Genomic DNA, 22,162 nt, shown 5'->3' with positions numbered 1-22,162 from the left:
CCACATGGCAGGGCTGGGAACAGCAGATCCCGAAGCCCGCACTGCCTCCTGCTAGCACGGGGTGAAGGAGGCGCCCAGCACCCAGACCCAGGAGTCCCCTCGGCTCCACGTCCCAGCCTGCCCTGTCCCCAGGCTCACCCTGGCCGTGCTTGGTGAAGACGCAGGAGGCGATGCCGCTGATGTCCTCCTTGCGGATGCAGTCGTAGTGTACCTGGGGCCGCAGGCCGGGCACGGAGAAGACGTGGATGTCGCCCAGGTTAGTGAGGCAGACCAGACCATGCTCTGCATAGTCCTCGCAGGCCGCGCTGGCGAAGCTCACCAGTGCCACCTTCCGCACCCGGCAGCCTTCGTGCGCCGTCAGCTTGAACTTGGTCTTAGCGCTGACCTTGGGCAGCGTGAATACCTGGGAAGGAGGCAGGGGAGTGAGGGGGTGGGCAAGTGACAGGGGGATCCCTCCCCCGCCCCAGCACAGCTATAAAAGTCAGAGACCCGTGAACCAACTAGTCCCACACCAGGGTCTCCAAGCTGCAACAGGCTGGGACATGGCCTGCTCCAAGCAAGCAGGGGAGCCCTTCAGCTGACAGCTGCTGCCACAGGACAGGCCTGGCCACCAGCCACTTCACAGGACAAGGCACTGGGACTTTGCCCCAGAGCCCTACACACAAGACAAAACCAAGCAGAGACACTCCCATCCCCAAATCCCCCCCCAGCTCCCTCCGGGACTGGGCTGTGCGTCCCAGAACCTCTCAGCAGCACCCTACAAATCTGGAGCCCCCGACCTGACAGGCTCTTCACAGGGACCCCTGCCTCCGGCTTCCTGGCCGGCCTGGGAGAGGCCAAGCAAGCAGCTGGGCACCGCTCGCACCCGGGACACAAGCAAGCACCTCACCTTGAACTGTTCCTCGGAGGAGATGAGCACGGAGTGACTACCCTGCATGTCAGGGGCTTTGGCCAGGTCCCGTGACACCTCGTAGGGCTCGGGCAGGGGGTTGCCACGGCCGTCCAGGACCGCGATGGACACAACAGGCGCCCGGTGCATCAGCTGGATCTCCTTACCCAGCACGGCCTCCACCGCCCGCTCCGAAAACTTCTCCTGCGACGGCACCTCCAGCGCGTAGGCGAACACGGAGCCAGAGTTGGTGCCCGCCCACATGGTGGGCCCGTGGTGCGTGGCTGTGGGCGAGCAGCACTGGTAAGCACCCTGCCTCTCCCTGGGGCCCCGTGGATGCCAACTTCTGGCTCACTAGCACCAAGGAGCTCAAGCAGGGAAGGACATGGCCACCCGAGAGACCTCAGGCAGGTGGCACAGGCCACCCCACAGCTTTAGAGAGCAGCAAACGGTTTGCAGACGGCTGTTAACACTGCCTCAGCTGCAGCGAGATGGTCCCTTCACCCCACTGCTTCAGGGCAGAGGCTGGGCACTATAGGGGTCAGGAAGGAAGAGCCCGTTCCTTTGTGCAGTGTTGTACTGTCGAGGGCACAGAGGCTCTTTCCCGACTCCCAGGCTTCTTGCCTTCACTACCAGCGGAGAGAGGGGGCCCACCCCAGCTTGGCAGTGCCTGAGCCAAGCTCTTGCAGCAAGGCCTCCCTTCTCCTGCAGCCCAGGGGAAGTGACCGCGCGCGCAAGCACACATGGACAGTCCCGGGGGCTCACCATCTCGCAGGAAAGTGTTAGCGAAGTAGAGGCAGCGCACCACGCCTGAGAGCGAGTCGTCAGCCGACCGGGGCTCGATCCGCCTCTGCACGGGCGTCACCTCCACCTCGGGGGGCCCCGCCTGCTCGGCCAGCTGAGCATTGGCTTCCTGCACCTGCAGGACCAGACACCGACCCAAGATCAGAGGGGGCTCGGGGACCAGCTTCAGGTCACAGCCCTGTGGGAGCCCTGAGGCAGCAGGGGCCCGGGGGGAGCATCAAACAATGACAGGAAGCAAAGAGGGTCCAGTGGCTACGACCTGGATTCAGCTCCCTGCTCTGCCACTGACCCCCCATTTGACCCCAAGCAAGTCACTTAGCTCCTCTCCGTCACACGGAGCTTCCTTCCCTCCTGGGAGGACCCAAGGTATTGCAGACAGCTGACCGCTCCCCCCCAAAACACAACTTGTGCCTTTGACAGAACTCCAGAGCAGGAGGAGGAGATATCCTGCTGGGTTTATCCATCAGCAGCTCAGGCCTCCCCTGCCCCAACAGACTTGCCAACTGTGAGAGCAGAGCAGCAGCTTGCGTGCCCACGCTCACCTTGCTGGAGGGGCTGCTGGTGGGGACCCGCTTCTTGCCAGAGACGCGGCTCTTGCGGATGCGGCGGAAGGACTGGCGCAGCGACTTCTTCAGGGACTTCACGCGGGACAGGGGCCCCTCCATGGCCAGGGAGTCGTTGGGGTGCAGGGTGCATCTGCAGGCAGACACCTAAGTGCTTTGGGCAGGCATGCACCGAGCGCTCCCCCAGCCCCAGCACGGAGGGTGACCCCCTTCCCCCCACCTACAGCACATGCCTGGCTGAGCCTGAGCAGAGCCAGCTGCCCATGCCAACTCCTGGACCAAGCCATAAACTGGGGGGAACTGAGACTCAGCCCCACCCATCAGCTCAGAGCACGGGGCCATGCTGCTGGGATTATGCCATCTCCCTTGGACCCGGCCATAAAAATATGCCTTGTACCATAGGCCGCAGCCTCTGGGGCCACCGCACCAGCCTGGACAAAATGCAGTCAGGAGCAACGGCTGCCCCAGAAAGGTCATCGCTCCCTCCTTGGCAGGCTGCAGTGCCAGATAGCAGGTGGGGAAGCTTGGGAGCCAGCCATACTCATAGTCACAGCTGAGAGAGCCCCCCAGCACCAGCCTGGCACGTGGACAAGCTGGCTGGGGTGATGGCATTGCACACAGGAGGTTGCTAAGGCCCCTGCTACATGTTGTGCAATTCACTGGTTAAATCACAATAAAATTTAGACCGGCCACATGTGCAAAGCAAGTATCACACCACATGAAGGAGAAGGACTCTCCGGCTAGAGAGCCAACCAGCTGCAAAGCGAGTGCCCGAAAGTGTGCAGCAACTCTACAGCTGGCTTTATCCAGCTTTCATGTGAATGTGTGGGGCAGGGACCTGAGCAAGACAGCACTGGCTTGTCCAAGTTGAGCCAGGGGCCACACAGCATGCAGGCACAGAGCAGCCCCATGACCCAGCGGGGTCCAGGAGCATCTGAGAGCTCCCTAGGAAGGGTGCTCAGTGGTGCAGAGGTCAGGAGATGCCAATTAAAAATCACCCCTTCCTCCATTCTGGGGCAAGCAGCATGAAGAGTCACCTCCACGGGCGCCGAGTGCCAAGCATCACCCTGTGGCACAGCCTCACCTGGCCAGCACGGGGTTGCGGCGGTAGTAGTCGAAGAGGCCGAAGCCATGGCTGGTGCCAAAGGCAACGAGGTTCCACTCGGAGTGGAGGGTGACGGCGGTGACGGCGGCTGGGGGCAGGCACTGCACCAGGATGCTGGGCTGGAAGCCGGGGGCGAAGGCAATGGTGCCGTTCTTGGGCGCCAGCCGGTCGTGTCCTTTCCAGGTGAAGCCCTCGCGGTCCTGCAGCAGGTCCAGCGTGGCCACGCTGATGGTGTGCTCTGACTTCTCGTCGCTCAGCTCCATGACAAGCACCTGCAGGGAGCCCAGGGACAGCGGCGCTCAGGCGGGGGCCTGGGCTCTCGGCTCAGAGTGGGGTCCAGAATCCACTCCAGCCCCAGCTGGGCTTGGGATGGCCCAGCCCTTGCAACCCACAGCTGGCAGGGAACGGGGGCGGAAAAAACCTCTCAGCTCAGACATGGCTGGCACCTCTGTAGAGGGCAGAGGCAGGCGGCTGCTCAGATGGGAGCCTTAGTGCTGGAGGGGAGTGCCCAGAACAGGGGCAGAGGAACAGGCCAGGCCAAACCCCCCAGGGCTCATGAGGGAACAGACAGTGCCTCTCCAAAGGAGGCAGAGCCCCCCAGCTGGGAGACCTTGGCCGGCCAGAGCGCAGCCGCATCAGCCCCTCGGCCCTCAGGGAGACGCCCAAGAGGTTGAGGGCCAAGGGAAAGGGAATGGCTGCTTTCACTGGATGCTCCTGCACCCCCACGACAGGGCCGGGGGGCCGTTTCCCCAGCACTGCCCTACCTGCCCTGCAGTGCCAGCCACCACCATCCTGGCCGTATATTTGCACAGCGCAATCTTCTGGATGCCCAGCCGGGGGTCATCACTGTAGGGGTCGAAGCAGCCGACCTGCACGATGGGAAGAGGGAGCAGGGGGTCAGGAGCTGTAGACGCAAGCCAGTGGAAGCTCAGTGCCGCTTTCAGGCTGGTCTCCAGCAGGATGAGCACACACGCAGCTAGGGCCCTCCACTCTGCTGTCCCCGGGCCAGGCCTCAACGCAAAACACAACCCCCACCCCCCCTTCCCACCTCTGCTGGGATCAGCCATGCAGGCTTTGGCTCCCAACTGGCCTGGAGGGACCAGCTTTCCCCAGGGGTTTCCCTCCGGCACTGAAGCTTGAGCCAGGGCACTGCAGGTCACCTGAACACGCTGATGCAGCCCTGGGTGTTCAAACCCAGGGGGACAAAGACTATGGGATGCCCCCCAGGACCCCAGTAACCCCCTCCCCTCCTGCATCAGCACTGGGGCACCTCTGGTTGCACAGTGGGACTCCAGTGAAAAAGAAGTGGGTACCAGGCTGTGCCCGGCAGAGCAGCACAGCTGGATGCTGCATGGCCATGCACACGGCGTGTGCACAACCCTGCCTGCAGCTGTGGCCGCGGAGGTTACTTGGGAGCTAACCAGTTAGTATCCTTGATGCCCAGCACAGACAAGGGGCTGCATGTGCTGGAGCAGAGGTGGCTGGAAGAGACGCGGGCTCCCTGCATCCCACCCCCGCTGGAGCAGCAGAGCCGTGGGGCGCTGCCAGAGGCTCCGGGGGCCGACAGCGCCCTGGCAAAGGGGGCAGCAGTGCAGGAGGGGTTGCGCTCCGCAGCAGGTTGGGTCCCACCAGCTGGCGCTGGGCCTTGGAAGCTGCCAGCTCGATCACAATCTGTCTGGGTCTCGCTGGAAGCCGAGACCGACGCAATCTGTCACCCACACGGAGATAACGCACCTGCTGGCGCCCAGGCACCACGCCAGCACTGCCCTGGCTGCCGACGCCGAAGATGCCTGCCAGGGATGCTGGGCACAGGCTTCGTCGGGGCGGCTTGGAGCATGGACTGCATGCCCACTGCTCTTCGCAGAGCAAGGCTGAGCTTCCCTCTCACTGCAGTCTAAGCCCACGGGGGCCCCCAGCAGAATCCAGAGTCACTCCAGATTCACGCTGGTGCAGCCAAGCAGTGTGGCCGAGAAGGCCAGACACAAGGTGGGGAAAGAAGGCCTTAGGACAAGGGGCACTGGGACAGATGATGCCCCTTGGGGGTCACTTAGCCGAGCGTGCCAAGCGTCCTCTCCCTCCCCTAGCCAGCAATGTTCAGCCAGGAGGGTGGAGGCCGCGGTACCTTGCGGAAGGGCGGCCACTCCTCCTCGGCCTGGTTCAGGCTGTCGTTGTGCTCACAGTCGGTCTGGAAGATGTTGGCTGTGCCCAGCTTGTACAGTGGCTTCAAGGACACCCCCGACGCGTCCCAGAAACGGACTGTGCCGTCCTCGTGGCTGCGGGGGGAGAAAGACAGCGCACCCGTCATTGCCTGATGAGCTGGCGTGGGACCAGCCCTGCTTCATGCTGCAGCCCTGACAAGCCACATGCTAGTACTGGACCCCATGTCCCCACCCTGCAGGCAGCCAGAGGCAAGCACCTCCATCCTGGCGGAGCCTGGGCTTTACTACTCTTCTACATGAGAAAGTTTTTCCTAATATCCAACCTAAAAGCTTCCCTGCTGCAACTTGAGCCCATTGCTCCTTGTTCTGTCATCTGCCCCCACCATCCTCTTTCAAACTCCCCTTCAGAGAATTTGGGGAACGGGCCTGCAAACACTTGTTCCATCTTCATGCCAGGGAGGCATCAACCCCACTAGCCATTAGGAGAAGTTTCCAGGTACGAGCAACACCTGGACCCTGCTTGATGCTCCTCACCCGGAGCTGCGCTTCCCACTGAGCCCAGGCAGCTGCTCCCAACACCTTCATCAGCCCTGCTTCAGGCCGTGCGAGTTAGCTCGACTCTGCAGAGTCGAGCTGAGGGCAGGAGTCCCTGACCCAGAGGTAATGCACTGGCCAGATGCTGCTCTGCCCTGGGCTGGTACCAAGCATTTGCAGCTCTCCCCAGCTCAGCGATGTGCAGCACTTCCCAGTTAGAGGCACAGAAGCTGGCACGCTGCAGCCAAGGTACCAGCAAGCCTGCTGCCAAGCCAGGCCCTGTCAGGAGCAACTGGGTGTGGGCAGCCGTCTCCTGGCCCTGCCTCCCCGGTCTCGGCTCAGACCAAGCTGGAGCTCTGCATTGACACCGCACACCCCCCGCCTTGGCCTCCACCCCTCTCGGACCACGACTCTCCTGTCCCCAGCTCTGGGGAAATCGAAGGGGCTGGTGGCACAAAGGCAGCCAGGTTTCCAGATGAACGATGCAGGCATGTTGGGGGATAACAAGGGGCTCTGTGCCGACTGCATGGAGCTAGCTGGGCCTCCCGTCAGCCCTCTCTACCAGCTGCCTCCAGCCCCTCCTGGCAGGCAGGTACTCGAGGATTTCAACGCCTTCCCCTGCAACAACGCAGCTCCCCACATCAATGCCTCTGGGAACAGGGGACACAAGGCCTGCCTCAGCTCTAGGACACCCCTGCCAGAGCACCCCTCTCCCTGGCTCTGCCAGGGCAAGGAAAACCCCCTCCCCACATCTGCAGCCATGCAGGATACCCGTGTGGTCAGCCAGCAAAAAAATCGGGAGGACGGCCTCCTGCGGAAAGCCAAGGTTGGAGCCCTGGGAGGCTGCACCAAGCCTGCCTACAGCCCTGGCTGGTGCCACAAGCACGGTTTGCACCGAGCCTGCCCACAACTCTCCAGGGAAGCAGTTTCCAAGGAACGGGGCCCGACTCGACCCAGAGCCCTTTGGAGCCCAGGGGCAGCCCTTGCACCTCCGCAGCTGGGCCACGGTTTGGAGGCGAGGAGCTGACAAGACGCACAACAACTGCAGGCTGCTGAGCCCACTGCCGTTCACTGCCCCGGGGGCTGGCGATGCTTCCCCCGCCCCAGCCTGGGGTTCCCCTCAGCCCACATGGGGCGCTGGGGGTTGCCCACCAGCTTTGACCCCTGAAGCCCACAGCTCAGCTCAGCTGTCACGTGCATCTCAGGCCTGGCCATGGGAGAGCAGCCACCTTATTGACTGGGGCCGTCCGTGGGGTGGCAAGCAGGCGGCGTGGGGGCACTACGCTCCCCAGGCAAGAGTCGAGTCTAGACAGCACGGGGGGACGCTGCCGGCTGCGCCAGAGACTGCGGCTGGCCCCAAGCCCCCGTCCACATGCTGGCTGCCGGGGAAAGGCACTTCGCTGCATGCCCCAAAACGTCGGCGGGGCTCTGATCCCCCCAGCTACGCATCTGCCGGCTCACACGCCTGGCCCGCGCGCTTGGAGGGACTGGCACAGCCCGGAGCCAGCAGTGCTGCTGGCTCCGAGTCGGCACCGCTTGGCCAAGAGCGGGACAATTAAAAGCGAGGGAGAGAGAACAAACGAACAGCGACGCATTCCTGCCCCGCGGCCAAAGCAGACGGGGGCCGCGAGCCCACGCAGCAGTCAAGGAAGGGCTTCACCACCGCTGGCCCATCCCACACCCTGCCTGGGCTTTCCACTCCTCTCTCCCCGCCACGCTGCGCCCCCAGCGTCCTGCCCCGCTGCTCTGCCCGCTGGACACTGCCTCGCACTTTGCTGGCCCAAGAGGCCTTCAGCCCGGAGACGCCAGCCTCGCGGGCACGGGCTGCAGGCAGGGCGAGACCCGCTGCGGGTCCCCGGCACCCAGCAAGGGAGCAAGCTTCCACGGGGAAGCGCCTGCCCGAGGTGGCGCCTCCACACCAGGGTATTGACAGGCACTGAGGGCAGTTGGCACGTGCTTACCCTGTGAGGAGAAAGCCCCTCTGGGTGGGCTCCTGGGCCAGGTTTTTCCCTCCATCAATTGGCCAGTTCTAGAGAGAAAGAGGAGACAGTCACGCGGGGCGAGAGGACGTTACGCGACAGCCAGTTGCCCTCACCCCTCCACCCTGCCGTGACCACCCAGAGGGGCTCACGCCCCCCACCAGCACAGCAGGGATTTCCCCCACACCAACCACTCCCCCTCAAGTGGACTCCGGCCCCGCTGCGACAGGAGTCCAGCCCAGCCCGCCGGCCCTGGGGGCGAGGGACTCACCGCAGAGGAGAGCTGCGGGTTCTGCTGCTCCCCCACGCTGATGATCCTCTCCCACAGCTTCAGGGGGACGTTGGAGATATGGTAGGAGCAGGTGATGGCGGACGAGTGCAGGGGCGCCAGGTAGGGCGCGGGGACCGTGGGCCAGCCGGGCGTCTGCAGGTCAATGACCACCAGCTCCTCCTCCACCAGGACCACCAGGGCTCGGGGGTTGTCGAACTCTACGAGACAAAGCAGCAGGATGAGCTGGGCTTGGCCGGGAGCTGCCGGGAGCCTCTGGGGCGCAGAGGATGGGCCACATACCCCCCTCGGCCGCCTCGGTGCTGTGTACGGTGAAGAAGTCGATGACGCGGGAGGTGAAGTCCAGGGTGACAAGGGTCTGTCCCTGCAGGACGCTGACGCAGTGCCGGTCCCCGTAGCTGGCGCGGGGCATGCCCCCGCTGAAGATGATGAAGTGGCTGCTGCAGGCAAGGAGGGCAATGGTCAGCGCTGTCCCAGCTGCCTCTGGCCTGCCCTGCACAGCACAGGGCAGGGAACAGAGCCTCCGACAACCCCAGCAGCTTGATAAAAGGGGCATGGGATGCCAGCTGGGGGGGCAGTGGGAGTCGGGCCATAGCAGCGCCCTGCCATTAGGTCCCAAGCCTGGGCCTGGGCAAGGTGACATGTGGTGCCCTGCTCCCGGGGGGTGGGGGGCAGGCTTTGCATGAGGAGGTTCTTGGGCATGGAGAGGCAAAGCCGAGGGCAGAGGAGGGGACCACGACAGCAGGCCAGCACCACGGAGGCCTTGGGAGCAGAGCAAGAGACAGCAGGGAGCTGGAGCCATCGCTAAGCGAGCGCCCCACGGCCCCAACGCCTCCGTGGGACAGCCCCAGCCAGCTGCACCAGATGTTCTCCAGCCCCCGTGCACGGCCTGGGCCAGCGGACTGCAGAGGCGCAGGCAGGGGCTCCGCCGTGTCCTGCCGGCAGCGCTGAGCAAAGCCTCCTGCCCCCCCGGCCGGGCCAAGCATACTGCGAGGCGGAGGCAGGGGACTCGGGGGGATACTCTGCTGGAGGGCCGGGGGGGTCATGGCCAAGGGAGACAAGGAGCAGCATTGTCCACTCCAGTCCACAACCCCTTGCCCCAGCCTTGCGGGGGGCAGGGGGAGGATTCGCAAGGCCTTTCCCTCAGCTGCTTGGGGACTGGAGTCTCTTACAGCACTGGGCTCTGGCCATGCGTGTTGGCCTTTCCCCCTCCTTGGGCCTGTGGGCTGCATTTAGCTCCTGCTTTGAGCCTCACAACATGCCCAGATCTCCCACCCCCAGTTTTCCCCCCTTCATCAGCCCATGCCCTGCCAGGGCAGGGAGCCCCTTCTCAGCCTGCCAAGGCCATGCTCCGAGCAGCAGTACAGCTTCAGGGAGTTTCCCCCCTGCACACGCCGGGTCCGGCGGCTCCCACGCCTGCGGCTGGTGCCGCAATACGGGCATCCCCGTGGCAGCAGCCCAGCAGCGCCTGGGAGCAGGCAGCCTAGAACCGTGCTGGCATGGGACGTACCCGGACTCGCAGGTCCTCCACAGGATCTTGTTGATAGCTTTGCAGGGGAAAGGACCTGGAAGAAGCGAGGGAGGGGCTGTATCAGATGCAAGCTCTTGCAACCCAGCTTCTCCGCACATCAGCTGGAGCCTGGCGCACGCTGCCCGCACGGCTCCCTTGTATGAGGCAGATGCCCAGCGAGGCTCACTGTGCAGACTTGACATCCAATCTGCCCCTGCAAGAGGGCCCTGGACGCCGCCCTCAGCCCTGTTCTGGGCTGGTCCTTCAGGTGGCCTTGAACTAGGCGAGGGGCCTGAACTGCACCCTCTAGGCCAGCTGGGCAAGGCACTTCCTCACAGGAGGCAGCCAGAAAGGCTGGGTAAGAAGCCAAATCCCTCAGGAGAACTTCACCCATCCCACCGGGGAGTGCTGCCAGCTCCAGGGACTCCCAAAGCTAGCCAGGGCGCCCTGGCCTACTACAGCAATCAGGTAGGGAAGAAACACCTCCTCCGGCACCCAGATGAGACCTAATCGACCTAACCTAACCCTTTCCACCTGGACCCACGGCTGACATGCCAGGGATTGCTCCCCACCCAGCAGAGGACTTCCAGCTCTCACACTTATGGCTGCAGGGGAGTCCGGGTGCTGCACGAGGCAGGGGTGATGCCCGGGGTCACACATGCCTGCACCCCCTCTCCTGCTAGAGCAGGGGGCAGGAGGAGTTGGGCATGACTAGAGAAGAAGCGCAGGGGGAGCAGGCCCCGAGGCCAAGCCGACTCACCGTAAGGGATGGTGGACAGGAGAGGCTGCAGTGTCTTCTGGCTAGAGCTGTTCAGGGACCATACCATGTAGCCGCCATCGCTGTGTGAGCTCACCACGGTCTTGCCGCTCCGCTCCCAGGTGAGGCTTTCCAGCTGCTGAGAGACACAACCAGGGCCGTGAATCGGAGGTTGGAAGAAGCCAAGGGGTCCTCGGGGAAGGGCCCGAAACAACCCTTGATGAGCCAAGAGGAAAGGGAGCCCTTGGCTTGCTCATGGGGTGTGTGTATGGGGGGGAAAAAATTAAGCAGTGTCGGCTGCTTTGATGCAGATCGTGGATGCGTCTGGGGGGAAAGCTGCATCCCAACCAGCTGCTGCCCAGGTCAGTGGAGGGCAGGTCCAAGGCACCAGCCAGGAGCGTGTCAGCTACACTAGTCTCCCCAGCACTCGAGGAGGAGCCTGGTTAAGGAGTTCAGGACTGGCCACAGCCCCAGGGCCAAGGCCAGCAGCACCCAGGCAGCTCCGGGCCATGAGAAAAGGGAGGCAGCTCCTTCGGGTGCGGGAGACAAGGGCACTCGCTGGGCAAGTGCAGAGACGGGCCCACACATTTGCCCGCCCAGCCGTGCAACAGGAGGCACAGAGCATCTTGGGCACCTGGCCAGCCCCTGCCCAGCTCACGGTACCTGGTTGCCCAGGAAGAGATGGTCGACCTTCCTTGCGATTTCGTCCCACACGACCACCAGCCCCCGGCTGTAGCCGATCAGGATCTTGCTGGGGTCTTGCGGATGCTCCTGGAGGGATTCAACTGGCCCCAGGGCCTTCCCGCAGCGGTAGTCGTCAGGCACGCTGCCACAGCAGGGAACAAGGGAGCAGAGTCAGGCCCCTCGCTGCCCCCCAGCCCCAGCTCCGGCCCCAGCCCGCACCCCCTCACCTCTGCAGGATCTCATCCTGGAACAAGGCTTTGTCCTCCAGCAGGGTCAAGCCAGAGAGGTCCAAGAAGTAAACACCCCCGCCCTCGGTGCCCAGACAGGCCACGTCGCAGGCCGACTTCAGCAGGATCACGGTCACCCGGGCGATGCTGGGCGGCGAGCTGCGAGGACAGCGGTGGTCAGACAGGAGCCCCCCATGCCAGCCCGGGCACTGCAACCCAACCTGCTGGGCTGAATAGGGGGCACCCCATTTCCAGGGGCTCCTTACAGGGCTTGTGACCTGCCGGTATAGGGCAACTATAACATCCTCCTCCCTGTGCTGTCTGCCACAAACCTGGGCACCCAGCCAGAGCACCCAGGGTCTCCCTCGGGCCCATGACCAGGATTACGGCCACTTCTGCACAGACAGAGCTCCTTGGACTCCTACCGAATCCAAGTGCCCCTTCCCTCCCCACCCTGCACCCCACGAGGTCCTCTCGCACCCCACCAGCGGCTGGGAACGACAATGAGGGAGGTCCTTGCTTGCACGTGACCATCCCCCGCGAGTGGAGATGGGCCCGGAGGGCGCAAGCTGATGATACGAAGCCAGCGCACCTCGGGCTTTGGCCTCTAACCGCTCTGACTGGCGGCAACTGGTGATTTTGCGGCCAGGGAGCAGCAAGCGGCTCTGCCCAGGCCCGATTACAGGCTGCTTAATTACAGGCAAGGTGCTGCAGGCACCTGGGAGAGGAGCACCGGGGCTCGGGCCTGCAATTTTCCCTGCCGCTTGCGCTCCCCCTTGCTACAACTCGTTATGAAGTGAGCAGCAGCCAATTAAGGTGCAAAAGAGGTAGTCTCCCTGGTGCAGGGAGAGGATACCCTGCCTGGTGAAGGCGGCAGAGGCATGTTCAGGGGTCTCGTGGAGGAAAATCTCTGCTCAGGGTCGCAGGCAGAGGCTGCGGAGGAGCCCCCCCCCTCCAGAGGGAGAGAGGAGCGCGGACCAGGACACAAGGCAGCCCTAGGGCACTGCTGACACAGGGCAGCCCTGGTAGCAAAAAATCAGCCGGGTGGCAGAAAACCCCGACGTCTTGAGAGGGCTCAGTGCAGTGCCTGGGGTCACCCCGTCACCACAGGAGCCTTCTAGGTGGCCCAATCCTGCCAACAGGCCACTTCCCCGTGCCTGGTGCAATGTTCAGCCTTGTCCCTGGTCGTCACCGTTTCTGTCCGTCTGCTCCGACCAGGAGCTGCCATCTCGCGTGCTCTGCCTCGGGGCCCTCTCAGAGCTGCCCCTGGCGCCAGCCTCTCTCCGCCGGCGTCTTCTGGACATCCCTGCTCCTCTCCCTAGAGGCAAGAACGGCTGCCAGACCCTCCTGCCAGCGTCCCTGGGACCGAAGGGCCAGTCGTCGCTTGGGGTCGACCCAAGGTGCCACCTCAGTAGCGGACGTGGCAGCACCGGCACATCTGGGTGAGCAAGCCCGGCTCTGCTCCTAGCTGGTGTCACCCCTCAGTGAAGGTCTACTAGAAAAGCGGCACAGGAAAGAGCAATCCAGCCAGCCCACCGGTGCTGCACGTGCAGGCGCACGCTGCTACGTGGGGGTGCTCCTGGGAGGCCCGGTGGGAGAGCACAGCCCATGCCCTCTGCTTGCTCACGCTCGTGTCTCCGGCCAGCTCGGCTGCAGGGCTCTGTAACCTCCATCCCCACTTCCGAGAACAAGCAATGCTAGCTCCTAACGGGACCCGAACTTCCTTTAAAAGGTGTTCACGTAGCCAGGGTGCATGCTCTCTTCCCCGAGTTAGCCAGAATCAAGGAGGACAGAGCACGGGTCTGATTTTCCACGTCCTGCTGAGCGTGGCCGTGGGTGCAACACAAAGAGGTTGACCAGGCAACTATGGCACCAGCACGGGCAGACAAATGGCTTCACTCAACTGCATGAATCACACGAGTCCCTGGGGGTCGGGCATTGTGGAAACCAGAGAGAAGCAGGGCTGGACGGGACCTCCAAAGGTCACACCTAGTCCAACCCTGGCCCGAGCGCTGTCCAAACCAACACATACAAATCCACCATTAAACACTTAGTAAAACTCCCGCCAGCCCTGGCACAAGACCTCACACCCTGCCCTGCCACGGGGAAAGCAGGGAAACCACAGCGGCCGACATCCTGCTTCTGTAGGATTGTGAGCAGATGACTGAAACTTTTGCACGGCTGAAATCCAGGCTGAAGAGCGCCCAAGGCGAGGCCCTCTGCTTCAGAGGAAGTGCCACTTCACACCTCACCGCTTCACAACCGTTTTAATCCAGAGGGTGCAGACAGACGACCGACACCGCTCCAAAAGGAGGGGGCGTCTGCCAGCATCCAGCCCAGCTTCACCACGCCACGGGTTTCGGCGAGGGGGAAGTCCGCGCCGTGTGATTTCCGCTTGCCGGGGGGCAGGAGCAGACAGCCGACAGCAGCTGCAGCTGGTTCAGATGTGCAACCCCCGCCCCGCTTCAAGTCCCGCGGACCTCAGCATTTCACCGCGGCTCCTCCTTTGTCCTCCCGAGACAAAAGGCCCGCTTCGTCCTTTTCGTTCCCGTCGCCCCACGCTGGTTCGAGGCGACGAAGCCCGAGACGCAGCGTTCGCCATCTGTTTCCGCGGCGCCTCGAAGGCATTCCCGCTGACGAGTCGAGCCGTGCCTCACCTACCGCAACCCCAGCCGGGCCGTGCGGGAGGAAGGGCGCTGCCCACCTAGGTTTGCTAACAAGCTTCCTTGGGCTGCTTTCCAAATCACACGCCGCGAGCTGCAGCCAGAGAAGTCCTCACAACGAACTAATCAGCTTAGTTTATCCTGTCGGACAGCCAGCGGGAGCGCGCGCCGATACCAGGAGAATTCGCTTTAACATTTTCTCATCCCCACCCTCCAGAGTGGGAAGCGGGAGGCCAAACCCAGCCTCCAGCCGTCTCTAGAAGACGTCGACGAGGGCGCTGCATCTGGAAACGCCCGAGCCGAGTCTCCCCCCGCTGGAACACACTCTGGCAGACCTCCCCGGGGCCTGGCTGCGCAGGAGGGGCTCCTTTCCCCCCCCCATTTAAAATAACGTGAACTCCGAGTCCAGCAAAAGCTGACTCTCCAACGTCAATTCATCCCCTGGCAGTTCCTCGCCCGCGCTTCCTCTGCTCATTTATAAGCAGAGGTGTCTGCAGGGCCAAGCTAATCGCAGCCTAGCAGGCTCAGGCGACCCTCCACCATTGCAACCATTCCCATGGCAACAGATGGAGAGGGAGCCCGGGACGAAGGGGGGAGGCTCGGAAAAGCCACGGGCCAGGGCCAGGCTCAGAGGAGAGGGAGCGGAGCCACCGGGGAGAAGCAATTAAATTCCCCTCCTCTTTTCTAATGGGGGGGTTTGACCCTCCCTCTCTCCTGGGGCTATTCTGGGAGCCCCTGGGGCACCATCAACAGGCAAGAGGCTGCAGCTCGCACCGGCTCCGAGCCCGGCTCGCGTTCAGGCCTTCACACAAAGCGCCGCGGTTTTGCGGCTTCTAATGAAACGAAAGCGTTTCCCAGCTGGTGGGCCGAGGCCTGGGCTCAGTGCTCCCGGCAAGGCCCTCGAGGCACCGACGCTGGGCTGCCCGGACGGAAGCACCCCAGACGTCCGTCCCCCCGGGGCGCCCCAGGTGCTGGGCTGCCTGGCGCCCCGCCTTGCCAGCGCAAGCAGAGCTAGGAGACAGATGCTGGGGTCTCCGGGTCACGCCCCTGGGAAGCTCCCAAACCCCAGCCCAGGCTCTGCAGTGTGATGGACACCGGGTTTGGGGGGTGTGGGAGCCAGGTGTGGACACAGCATTACTCAGAGGACCAGGAAGGCAGCAGCACTGTTCCCTGAGCAACCCTGACACCGGAGGGCACCGATCGCGGGGCAGACTGATCCTCTGCCCCCAGGAGCACCCCGGTACCCACAAGAGACCCAGCCCCTGCCCTCTCCCCCACACCCAGTGTGACAGAGGAAAGTCAGGCGGCAGCAAGTACTTAGCACCGTCGAACCCTGGGCGTCCCGGGAGAGCGAAGCTGCGGATCTCCTCCAGGTGCGAGCAGCCGTCCTTGTGGTAGATCTCCCACAGGTGCAGGGTGTTGTCATCCAGCAAGGACAGCAGTCGGCCCTGCGACAGACAGACAGAGATGTTGGACATGCCAGATACCGCATGTGCGCATGCACATGTGTGCACCCACCCTTGGCTCCCCACTGGAGGGGCAGAAGCTGCAAGGGGAGGGGAACCAAGCCCTGCCTGGCTGAACGCAAGGAGCACGCGTGTGCACCTAGCTCAGGGCCAGGTCACTGCACCGAGGCACCCACGGGACGGCAGCACCCAGGGCCCACGTTGCTCTGGCTGTGGGGCCGTGCCCCTGCCAGGAGGCGGCCAGCCCGGGGGCGAACGCAGCAGCCACGTACCTGTCCCGGCAAGAAGTGCATCTGCGTGACCGTGGCCGTCTCCCTGTGCAGCCCGGTGAACTCCACGCCCGGCGCGCCGTAGCTGAGTATCGAGTCAAGGAAGCCAGGAGGAGACCAAGCCCCGGAGGCCTCACCACCCGCCCCCAGGCTGGGCTGCGAGAGGTGTCGGATGGCCTGTGGCAGCCTGTCAGGGCTGCAGCGAGCGACAGGCACCCCACGGCAGCAGGGAGCCGGACCATGGCGGTGAGACGTTTCACCCCAGCGCTGAGGCTGTGTGCAACCAAGACAGGGAAACCCGCAGGCCTGGCTGGTTAGAGGCAGCCTCCTGCCCCCAAGCATCCCGAGCTGCCCACGTTTGCCTGGTCCGGAAATGCCCGGCAGGGGAGAACCCCCTCCCCTTCAGCCTGCACAGTCCACTGAGGGTTAGGCCCAGTCTCCAGGCAAGGTCCCACAGGTAGCAGAGGGGATGCCTTGGAGGAGCATGGGGCTCGGCCTCCCCCTGCACTAGGGAAGGCAAGGCCATGCAAGACACCCCTGGATGTGCAAGCGCGCTGCTGCTGCAGTGGATATTGCTGCATGGCCACCCTCCCAATGCTCCCGACGTGCAGCAGGCAGGCAGCACGGCGGCCCGAAGCCGCGCACACACTTTCCAGGTTCTCGCTGCCTATAGCCCGGATGCAGAGTCAGTCAGAGGCGCTACCCCCATGAGCAGGACAGCAAATCACGGTGCAAGCCCTTCACACAGTACTCCCAGCCAGCCCCGGCACAGGCCGTGGCCCTCGCACCCACTTGAGATGGGGTGTGAGCCTGGCGCGCCAGGTCCTTCCAGCTCCGGCCGCGGGCGGGGGGCTGGCACAGCCGGAAGGAGCCCGGGACCGGTCCAGGAAGAGCAGCTGCAGACTCATCACGCGAGGCTTCCCGAGAGCCGCTCTGCTCTCCGCATGCAAGTGAAGTTAAGAGGAAGGGGTTGGAGCAGACCCCCAGGGCAGAGGAGCCATGGCATCCCGGAGCCCTGCCAGGCCAGCCTTCCCCCAGCGCCCTTTCGGGGCTCCTCAAAACAGCAGCCGAGAGGTTTGTTTTACAGTTAACCTCAGGCTCAGTCGACCACATCCTGCCGCGGCACTTCAGGCCGCGTCGCCGACGCACGTTCGAGGCAGCACCTGCTATGAGCCACCCACCTCTCGCCAGCAGCTGCTGGGAAGGTTTCCTGAACCGTGCGCCCGGATGGCACAGCTGCTCGGGGGCGGCAGCGCCGTGCACCCAACCAGGCTTCGCACCACGCTCCTTACGGCTGGGGCATCCCTGGGTACCAGCACCGGGGATGCCCACCTGCATTGCCCCTCAAGGGCTCGGTGCTACGAACAAGCCGGCCCCCCGGGAGGCTGAGGGTCCCGAGCAGGACCCCGGCACAGGGCGGCCAAGTCTGCAAGCTTCCTCGCACGGCCCCTCTGCAGAGACCCCAGCGCGCCATGAGCCGCTGGCTTCCAGCGCTGTTCCTCCCTGGCTGGCGGCCGAGCGCGGCTCCGGCATGCCCCCCTCGGCCCCCATTCCCGTCCTTTCTTTCCGGCTGGCCGCGGCCTCCCCAGCCATGTTCTCTGGGATCCCTCCCCGGAGGGTCACCAAGCAACCGAGCCTCCTGCTTGCCCGTTGCTGGGGGCAACGGCGGCTTCCCGCTCCGGCCTCCGCGCTATGCTTATTCAGCAACTCTCCGGGGCGCGTTTCCTGTCCCAGAAAAATAAAGACGAGCTTGAGAAGCGCGCGGGGAACTGGAACGTGACCAGGGAGAGGAAGGGGGAGAGGGAGAGAGATCCGGAGCCGGGGCCGCAGGGCGACGGCTCCTCATCCCAGCGCCGGGGCAGCTCCCCCGGGGCTTTGGGGAGGGCAAAACCCAGGGCGCGAGCTGCCAAGGGGCGGGAGGAAGTTGCTCCCCTTTCCGAAGCCGCGGGAACGCCGGTGGCCTGGAGCCGACGCACGAGGGTTTCGGTGCAAGCTGCCCCTGTGCGGAGCAAGCCCCAACTGGCTTCTCCCAGGGGGCACTTAGCAGGGTGGGAGGATTTGACCCTCCTGTGTCCCCCACATCGTCACCAGTGCGCCTACCCCTCCATGGGGATGCGTGTCTGGACGAGTGCCCGGCCCCGGTGCCTTGTGGGCGAAGCCACCTCCGCATCCGCAGAGTGGTGGGTCACGGCAACTTCAGTCACCGTATACCCACCGGTCGCTGCGGCCCTCCACACCAACCGTGCGCCCATCCAGCCCCTCTGCCCCGGCCCCGCCAGGCCGCGCGGTCACACCAAGCCGGGGCTCTCCAGATCCCGGGCCCCAGGCCTGTCCTCGCTTCACCCGCGACTATGGCAGAGCTGGCTGGTCAACCCCCATCTGACCAGGGGCAGGAGCTGCTCCCCAGCTCTCGTGGGACGGGCACACGAGCTCGTCACATCCGTCCTACCCCACTACACAGGAACCGATGCTCTGGGACCCCCAAACGGAGGGCACCCCCTCCAGTGCTCCCAGTTCAGCCCATGAGGATCTCCGCCGCCAGGCACTGCCCGCGAGCAGCCACGGGGCTCACGGCGGGTGCAGGGGCCGAGGCAGCGAGACCCAGCTGGCAGACCAGACTCGGCCCCTCTGACGCGTGCTCCAGGGACCAGAGGAGCTGCCGGGCACCGAGCCCTGCAGGCAGGAGCTCTCCCCCGGGCCCAGGCGAGGGCAAAGGCCCAGGAGGTTGGCTCCAACCTCCCCTCGTCTCGGGTGCAGCCCTAGCGTCTGCTCTGCATTTGCGAGGGGCTCAGCTGCACCCCTCCCCCCCCCAGCCCGGCTGGGAGCTCGCAGAGCACGGCGCTGCCAGGACCACACGCCGGCGAGGAGCTCGGGCAGCGCTGCCCGGAAAGCGGGCCGCTACGCCCCTGCCATCAGTGCCGAGACGGGGCAGATGGGCACTGCAAAAGACCCTGGCTTGGGGGTACCATGCGTCCGCTCACCGCACCCCGTAGCCAACCACAGCCTCTGGCTGAACCAGCGGCTCTGGCGGCTGACGCGTCTAGCGGGAGCCTCACAAAGGCGCAGGCGACGTGGGCAGCTGGGCCCAGGACACCGCCATGCAAGTGAGGAAGGAGAGCTGCTTGTGGCACGGCCCCAGACCCCCGTCCACAAAGACTCCCAGCCTTTCCCGTTTGCGAGGAGAGCACAGCCACACACGGCGTAACCCAGGCAAGAGGCATCCATCGAGCAAGCCCCACAAGCCCGCTCCCTCGGCCGTGAGGAACCAGGCTGGCCGGAGCGGCGTTCCTGCCCAGCCTTGAGAAGCCGGCTTGTTTTGCTGGGGAACATGGACCCGCTGCGGGCCACGAGCCTGGCCCCAGACCTGCCATCGTTGTGCTGCAGCTTGCAAGTCCTTGAAGCCAGTCTCTGCAGGACAGACCAGCTCCTTTACTAGCAAAGCAGTGGGACGTACCCAGGCACCAGGGCCTGTCCCTGGGACTTTCGGCCTTCTCGCGGGACAGATGCTCTGCTTAGCAGGTGCCTGGCCAGCCGCGCTATCAGAAGCGTCCCGAGGCCACAGGCTGCAGCCCAGGGCTGTGCAACACACGCCCTAGGGTTTTGCTGGGCCCAAACAAGCAACAGGATGCACTGGCAGTTAGCTGGGTCGCTGCAAAGCTGCCAGCTTTTCTGGTCCATGAGACAGCCCAGCACCTGCCATGGAGCTGTCCCTGCCGCAGCTGCCCATGGGAAGCAGACCTACCCCAGGTACTCCACTAAACCGAGCCCAAGGGGCAGCTGGCATTGCACCAAGCACGAAAGCAGGTCCCACTAGGGCGGTGGGGGCAGGCAGCTGGGCTGCAGGGACTAGGGCCAGAGCACCACGATGTCCACCCCAAGCAGAGGCGGTGCTGCCATCAAGCCCAGGACCCCAGTCAGAGCAGGGCTACCTGTACAGCACCAGGCACGACCCTTCGCACCACCCCCACACTCCCATCCGGGCCGTCTCCGGGCTCTACAAGCCGAGGGGCAGCCAGCGATCCAGCAAAGCTGCCCATGGACTACTCCCACGGGGACACCACTAGGCAGCTCCGCCGAGACCACGACACTCCCGAGGCAGGAACGAGCCGCGTCTCTCGGGCTGGCAGCAGCTGGCTCCTGGCTCGCATTGCAGGAAGCTGCTAATATCTAGCAATTAGCTGCCAAATGAGGCTCCCCCAGCACCAGGGTTAGAGGGGCTGGAGCCAGGGTTTCGAGCCCATTAGCTGCCCCGCTAATGAGCGCTGCCTGGGATGCTCCCAGCGCGGCACAGTCCGGCCCCCGGGTCTGGAGCAGCGAAGGCTTTGATGCAGCCACGCAGCTGCCGGGGGTGGAAGGCAGGCGCCTGGGCCAGGAGCGCCGTGGCACGCTGCCTGCTGTGCTGCTGTAGGTAGGAGACGTGGCTGGGCTCAGCCCCCACCTTCCCCTCGCACGTCCCTTGCGCAGACATGGGGACAGCAGCTGAGCACCCAGCAACCCTCTCCTCGCAGGCCAGACCCGCGAGGCTTCCCCTCCCTGGGGCAGCAACAGCTCCCCATGCTAATGCTAGCGCCACGAGGCTTGGGCCAAGGAAGAGGGTGGAGTTACATGCGCAAGATGCAATGACTCACTGGCCCAACTGGTCCCAGCTTCTACTGGCAACTGGCTAAGCTGGAAAGCCCAGCCTTCACAGCAGGAGACTGCTCTCACCCCGTGAGCAGTCGCCACAGCCTTTTGCAGCGAGTTGGCACGCGGGCAAGCTCAGGAGAGCCTGGCGAGAGCCGCAAGGCTTGGTGCTGCCTCCCAGGCCTGGGCAGCCCTGCCCCCATTTACCTTAGCAAGAGACGCAGCACTTGGACCCCGGATGGGGCGGCAGGGTCCCCCGCTTGCCCGGGAAACCCTGGACTGGAACGAGCCCATCAGGCAGGCAGCCAGCTGCCGTTGCCAGCCCCCAGCAAGATCATGTTGGCCTGCTGGCTTGGCACCCAGGAGTACCCCAGGACAGCCACGTGCAGGCCTGCGGGATGGCTCAGTCCCAGTCTTCACGCCCATGCAGCAGCAGCAGCGGGGGGGGGGGGGGGGTGCAGCCACGCACAGCGCTGCTCCAGCTGTTCACACCTCCGAGCGGTGTGCGAGGTCGTGGTGTTGCACAGAGCAACACCTTCGCTTATAGACGTGCGTGGGAAAGCCAGGCAAGCGAGCGGGCTGCAGGCTTGCGCAGGGAGCCAGCCCTCCTTGGGAGGGGACCACAGCTCCACACCTCGGCCGCGAGAGCAGCTGCGGAGCCAGGAACTGCTCCTCCCGGTTGGTCTCATGGCTGGCAGCAGCCTCCACCCCCCCAGACCCCAGGCAAGGCCAGATGCAGTCCCCCGGTGCTTGCCCCTCGCAGCCAGCCAAGCAGCAGAGGAGAGGCCACGCTGCTGGTCTGACAGTGCCGGTGCTCGGCCCAGCCAGATGCCTCGTTCTTCAATTAAACGCAGTATTACAGCACATGGATTTCAGGACAGGCTGAAGATGGGGACACAAAGTCTGATCCATCAGGGCAAATGTGTTCTGGGAGCCACAGTGGAGGCCTCAAAGACGACGCATCAGCACATGGCTCAAACACAGGACTCCCCGAGAGCCTTGCAAAACCGGGGGGGGGCTACCAAATGCCCTAAGGTTATACCTCTATAGGAACCTCTTGCAGCCAAGATCCAAAACTGAGCTTCATGCAATGAGGCAGCTGGTTCCTCCGGAAAGAGCTGGCCAGGCTCAGACCTCAACAGAAACCCTTGACCCTCAGGAGGAAGCGGCTGCCTTTCCAGCGCTACCATACATGCGCGCCTTGCTCAGTACAGGTGGAGCCTGGGAGAGCCCCCTGCTCTGCACTTGTCCAAGGAGCCCTTGCAGAGCTGAGCTCTCCATGCACAGACCCTGAACCGGCTGCACGCAGCCCTGAGTGCAGGGGTGCGTGAGCAGTGCCCCGGTGCCCGCGGGAGAAGGCAGGCTTGGGCCAGGCCTGACAGGGTACTCACTCAAGAGACCCCATCAGGTCACTAATGCAACATGCTACAGGATACCCCAGTCCTGCACCAGGCAGCTCCATGCGTCACCCGCAGTCAGCAGCACAAGCTCCGACAGGCCTGAGCCACAAAGCCCAGCCTGGCTGGTTCCTGCCCCCAAGCCCTGCCAGGCATCACAGGGCCAGCAGCTTCTCATGGGAAGACGCCAAAGTCCCACTAAAGCCTCAGGGAGTTTCAACAGTTGACCAAAAAGAGGGGATTT

General features: G+C 64.3%; 1 protein-coding gene across 5 annotated transcripts in view; it reads right to left on the bottom strand.

Moving 5' to 3' along the window:
• Window positions 1-22,162, bottom strand: part of LLGL1 (LLGL scribble cell polarity complex component 1) — a 38,081-nt gene that overhangs the window by 3,906 nt on the left and 12,013 nt on the right. Inside the window, exons 3-18 of one of the 5 annotated variants that reach the window (XM_090023504.1) lie at window positions 15,902-15,983; window positions 15,481-15,611; window positions 11,501-11,659; window positions 11,253-11,415; window positions 10,593-10,728; window positions 9,833-9,887; window positions 8,605-8,762; window positions 8,305-8,522; window positions 8,016-8,083; window positions 5,484-5,634; window positions 4,126-4,230; window positions 3,341-3,633; window positions 2,236-2,389; window positions 1,655-1,808; window positions 890-1,173; window positions 139-403 (exon numbers count right to left, since the gene is read on the bottom strand). In XM_090023504.1, the coding sequence (XP_089879630.1) occupies window positions 139-403; window positions 890-1,173; window positions 1,655-1,808; window positions 2,236-2,389; window positions 3,341-3,633; window positions 4,126-4,230; window positions 5,484-5,634; window positions 8,016-8,083; window positions 8,305-8,522; window positions 8,605-8,762; window positions 9,833-9,887; window positions 10,593-10,728; window positions 11,253-11,415; window positions 11,501-11,659; window positions 15,481-15,611; window positions 15,902-15,983 (2,576 nt within the window). The other 4 variants (XM_090023506.1, XM_090023505.1, XM_090023507.1 and 1 more) reach the window with 4 other exon arrangements.

Source organism: Crocodylus siamensis, chromosome 12, assembly GCF_052110815.1.
Source record: "Crocodylus siamensis isolate JL-2025a chromosome 12, ASM5211081v1, whole genome shotgun sequence".
Lineage (NCBI taxonomy): Eukaryota > Metazoa > Chordata > Crocodylia > Crocodylidae > Crocodylus > Crocodylus siamensis.
This window is presented reverse-complemented; position numbering and strand designations above follow the sequence as displayed.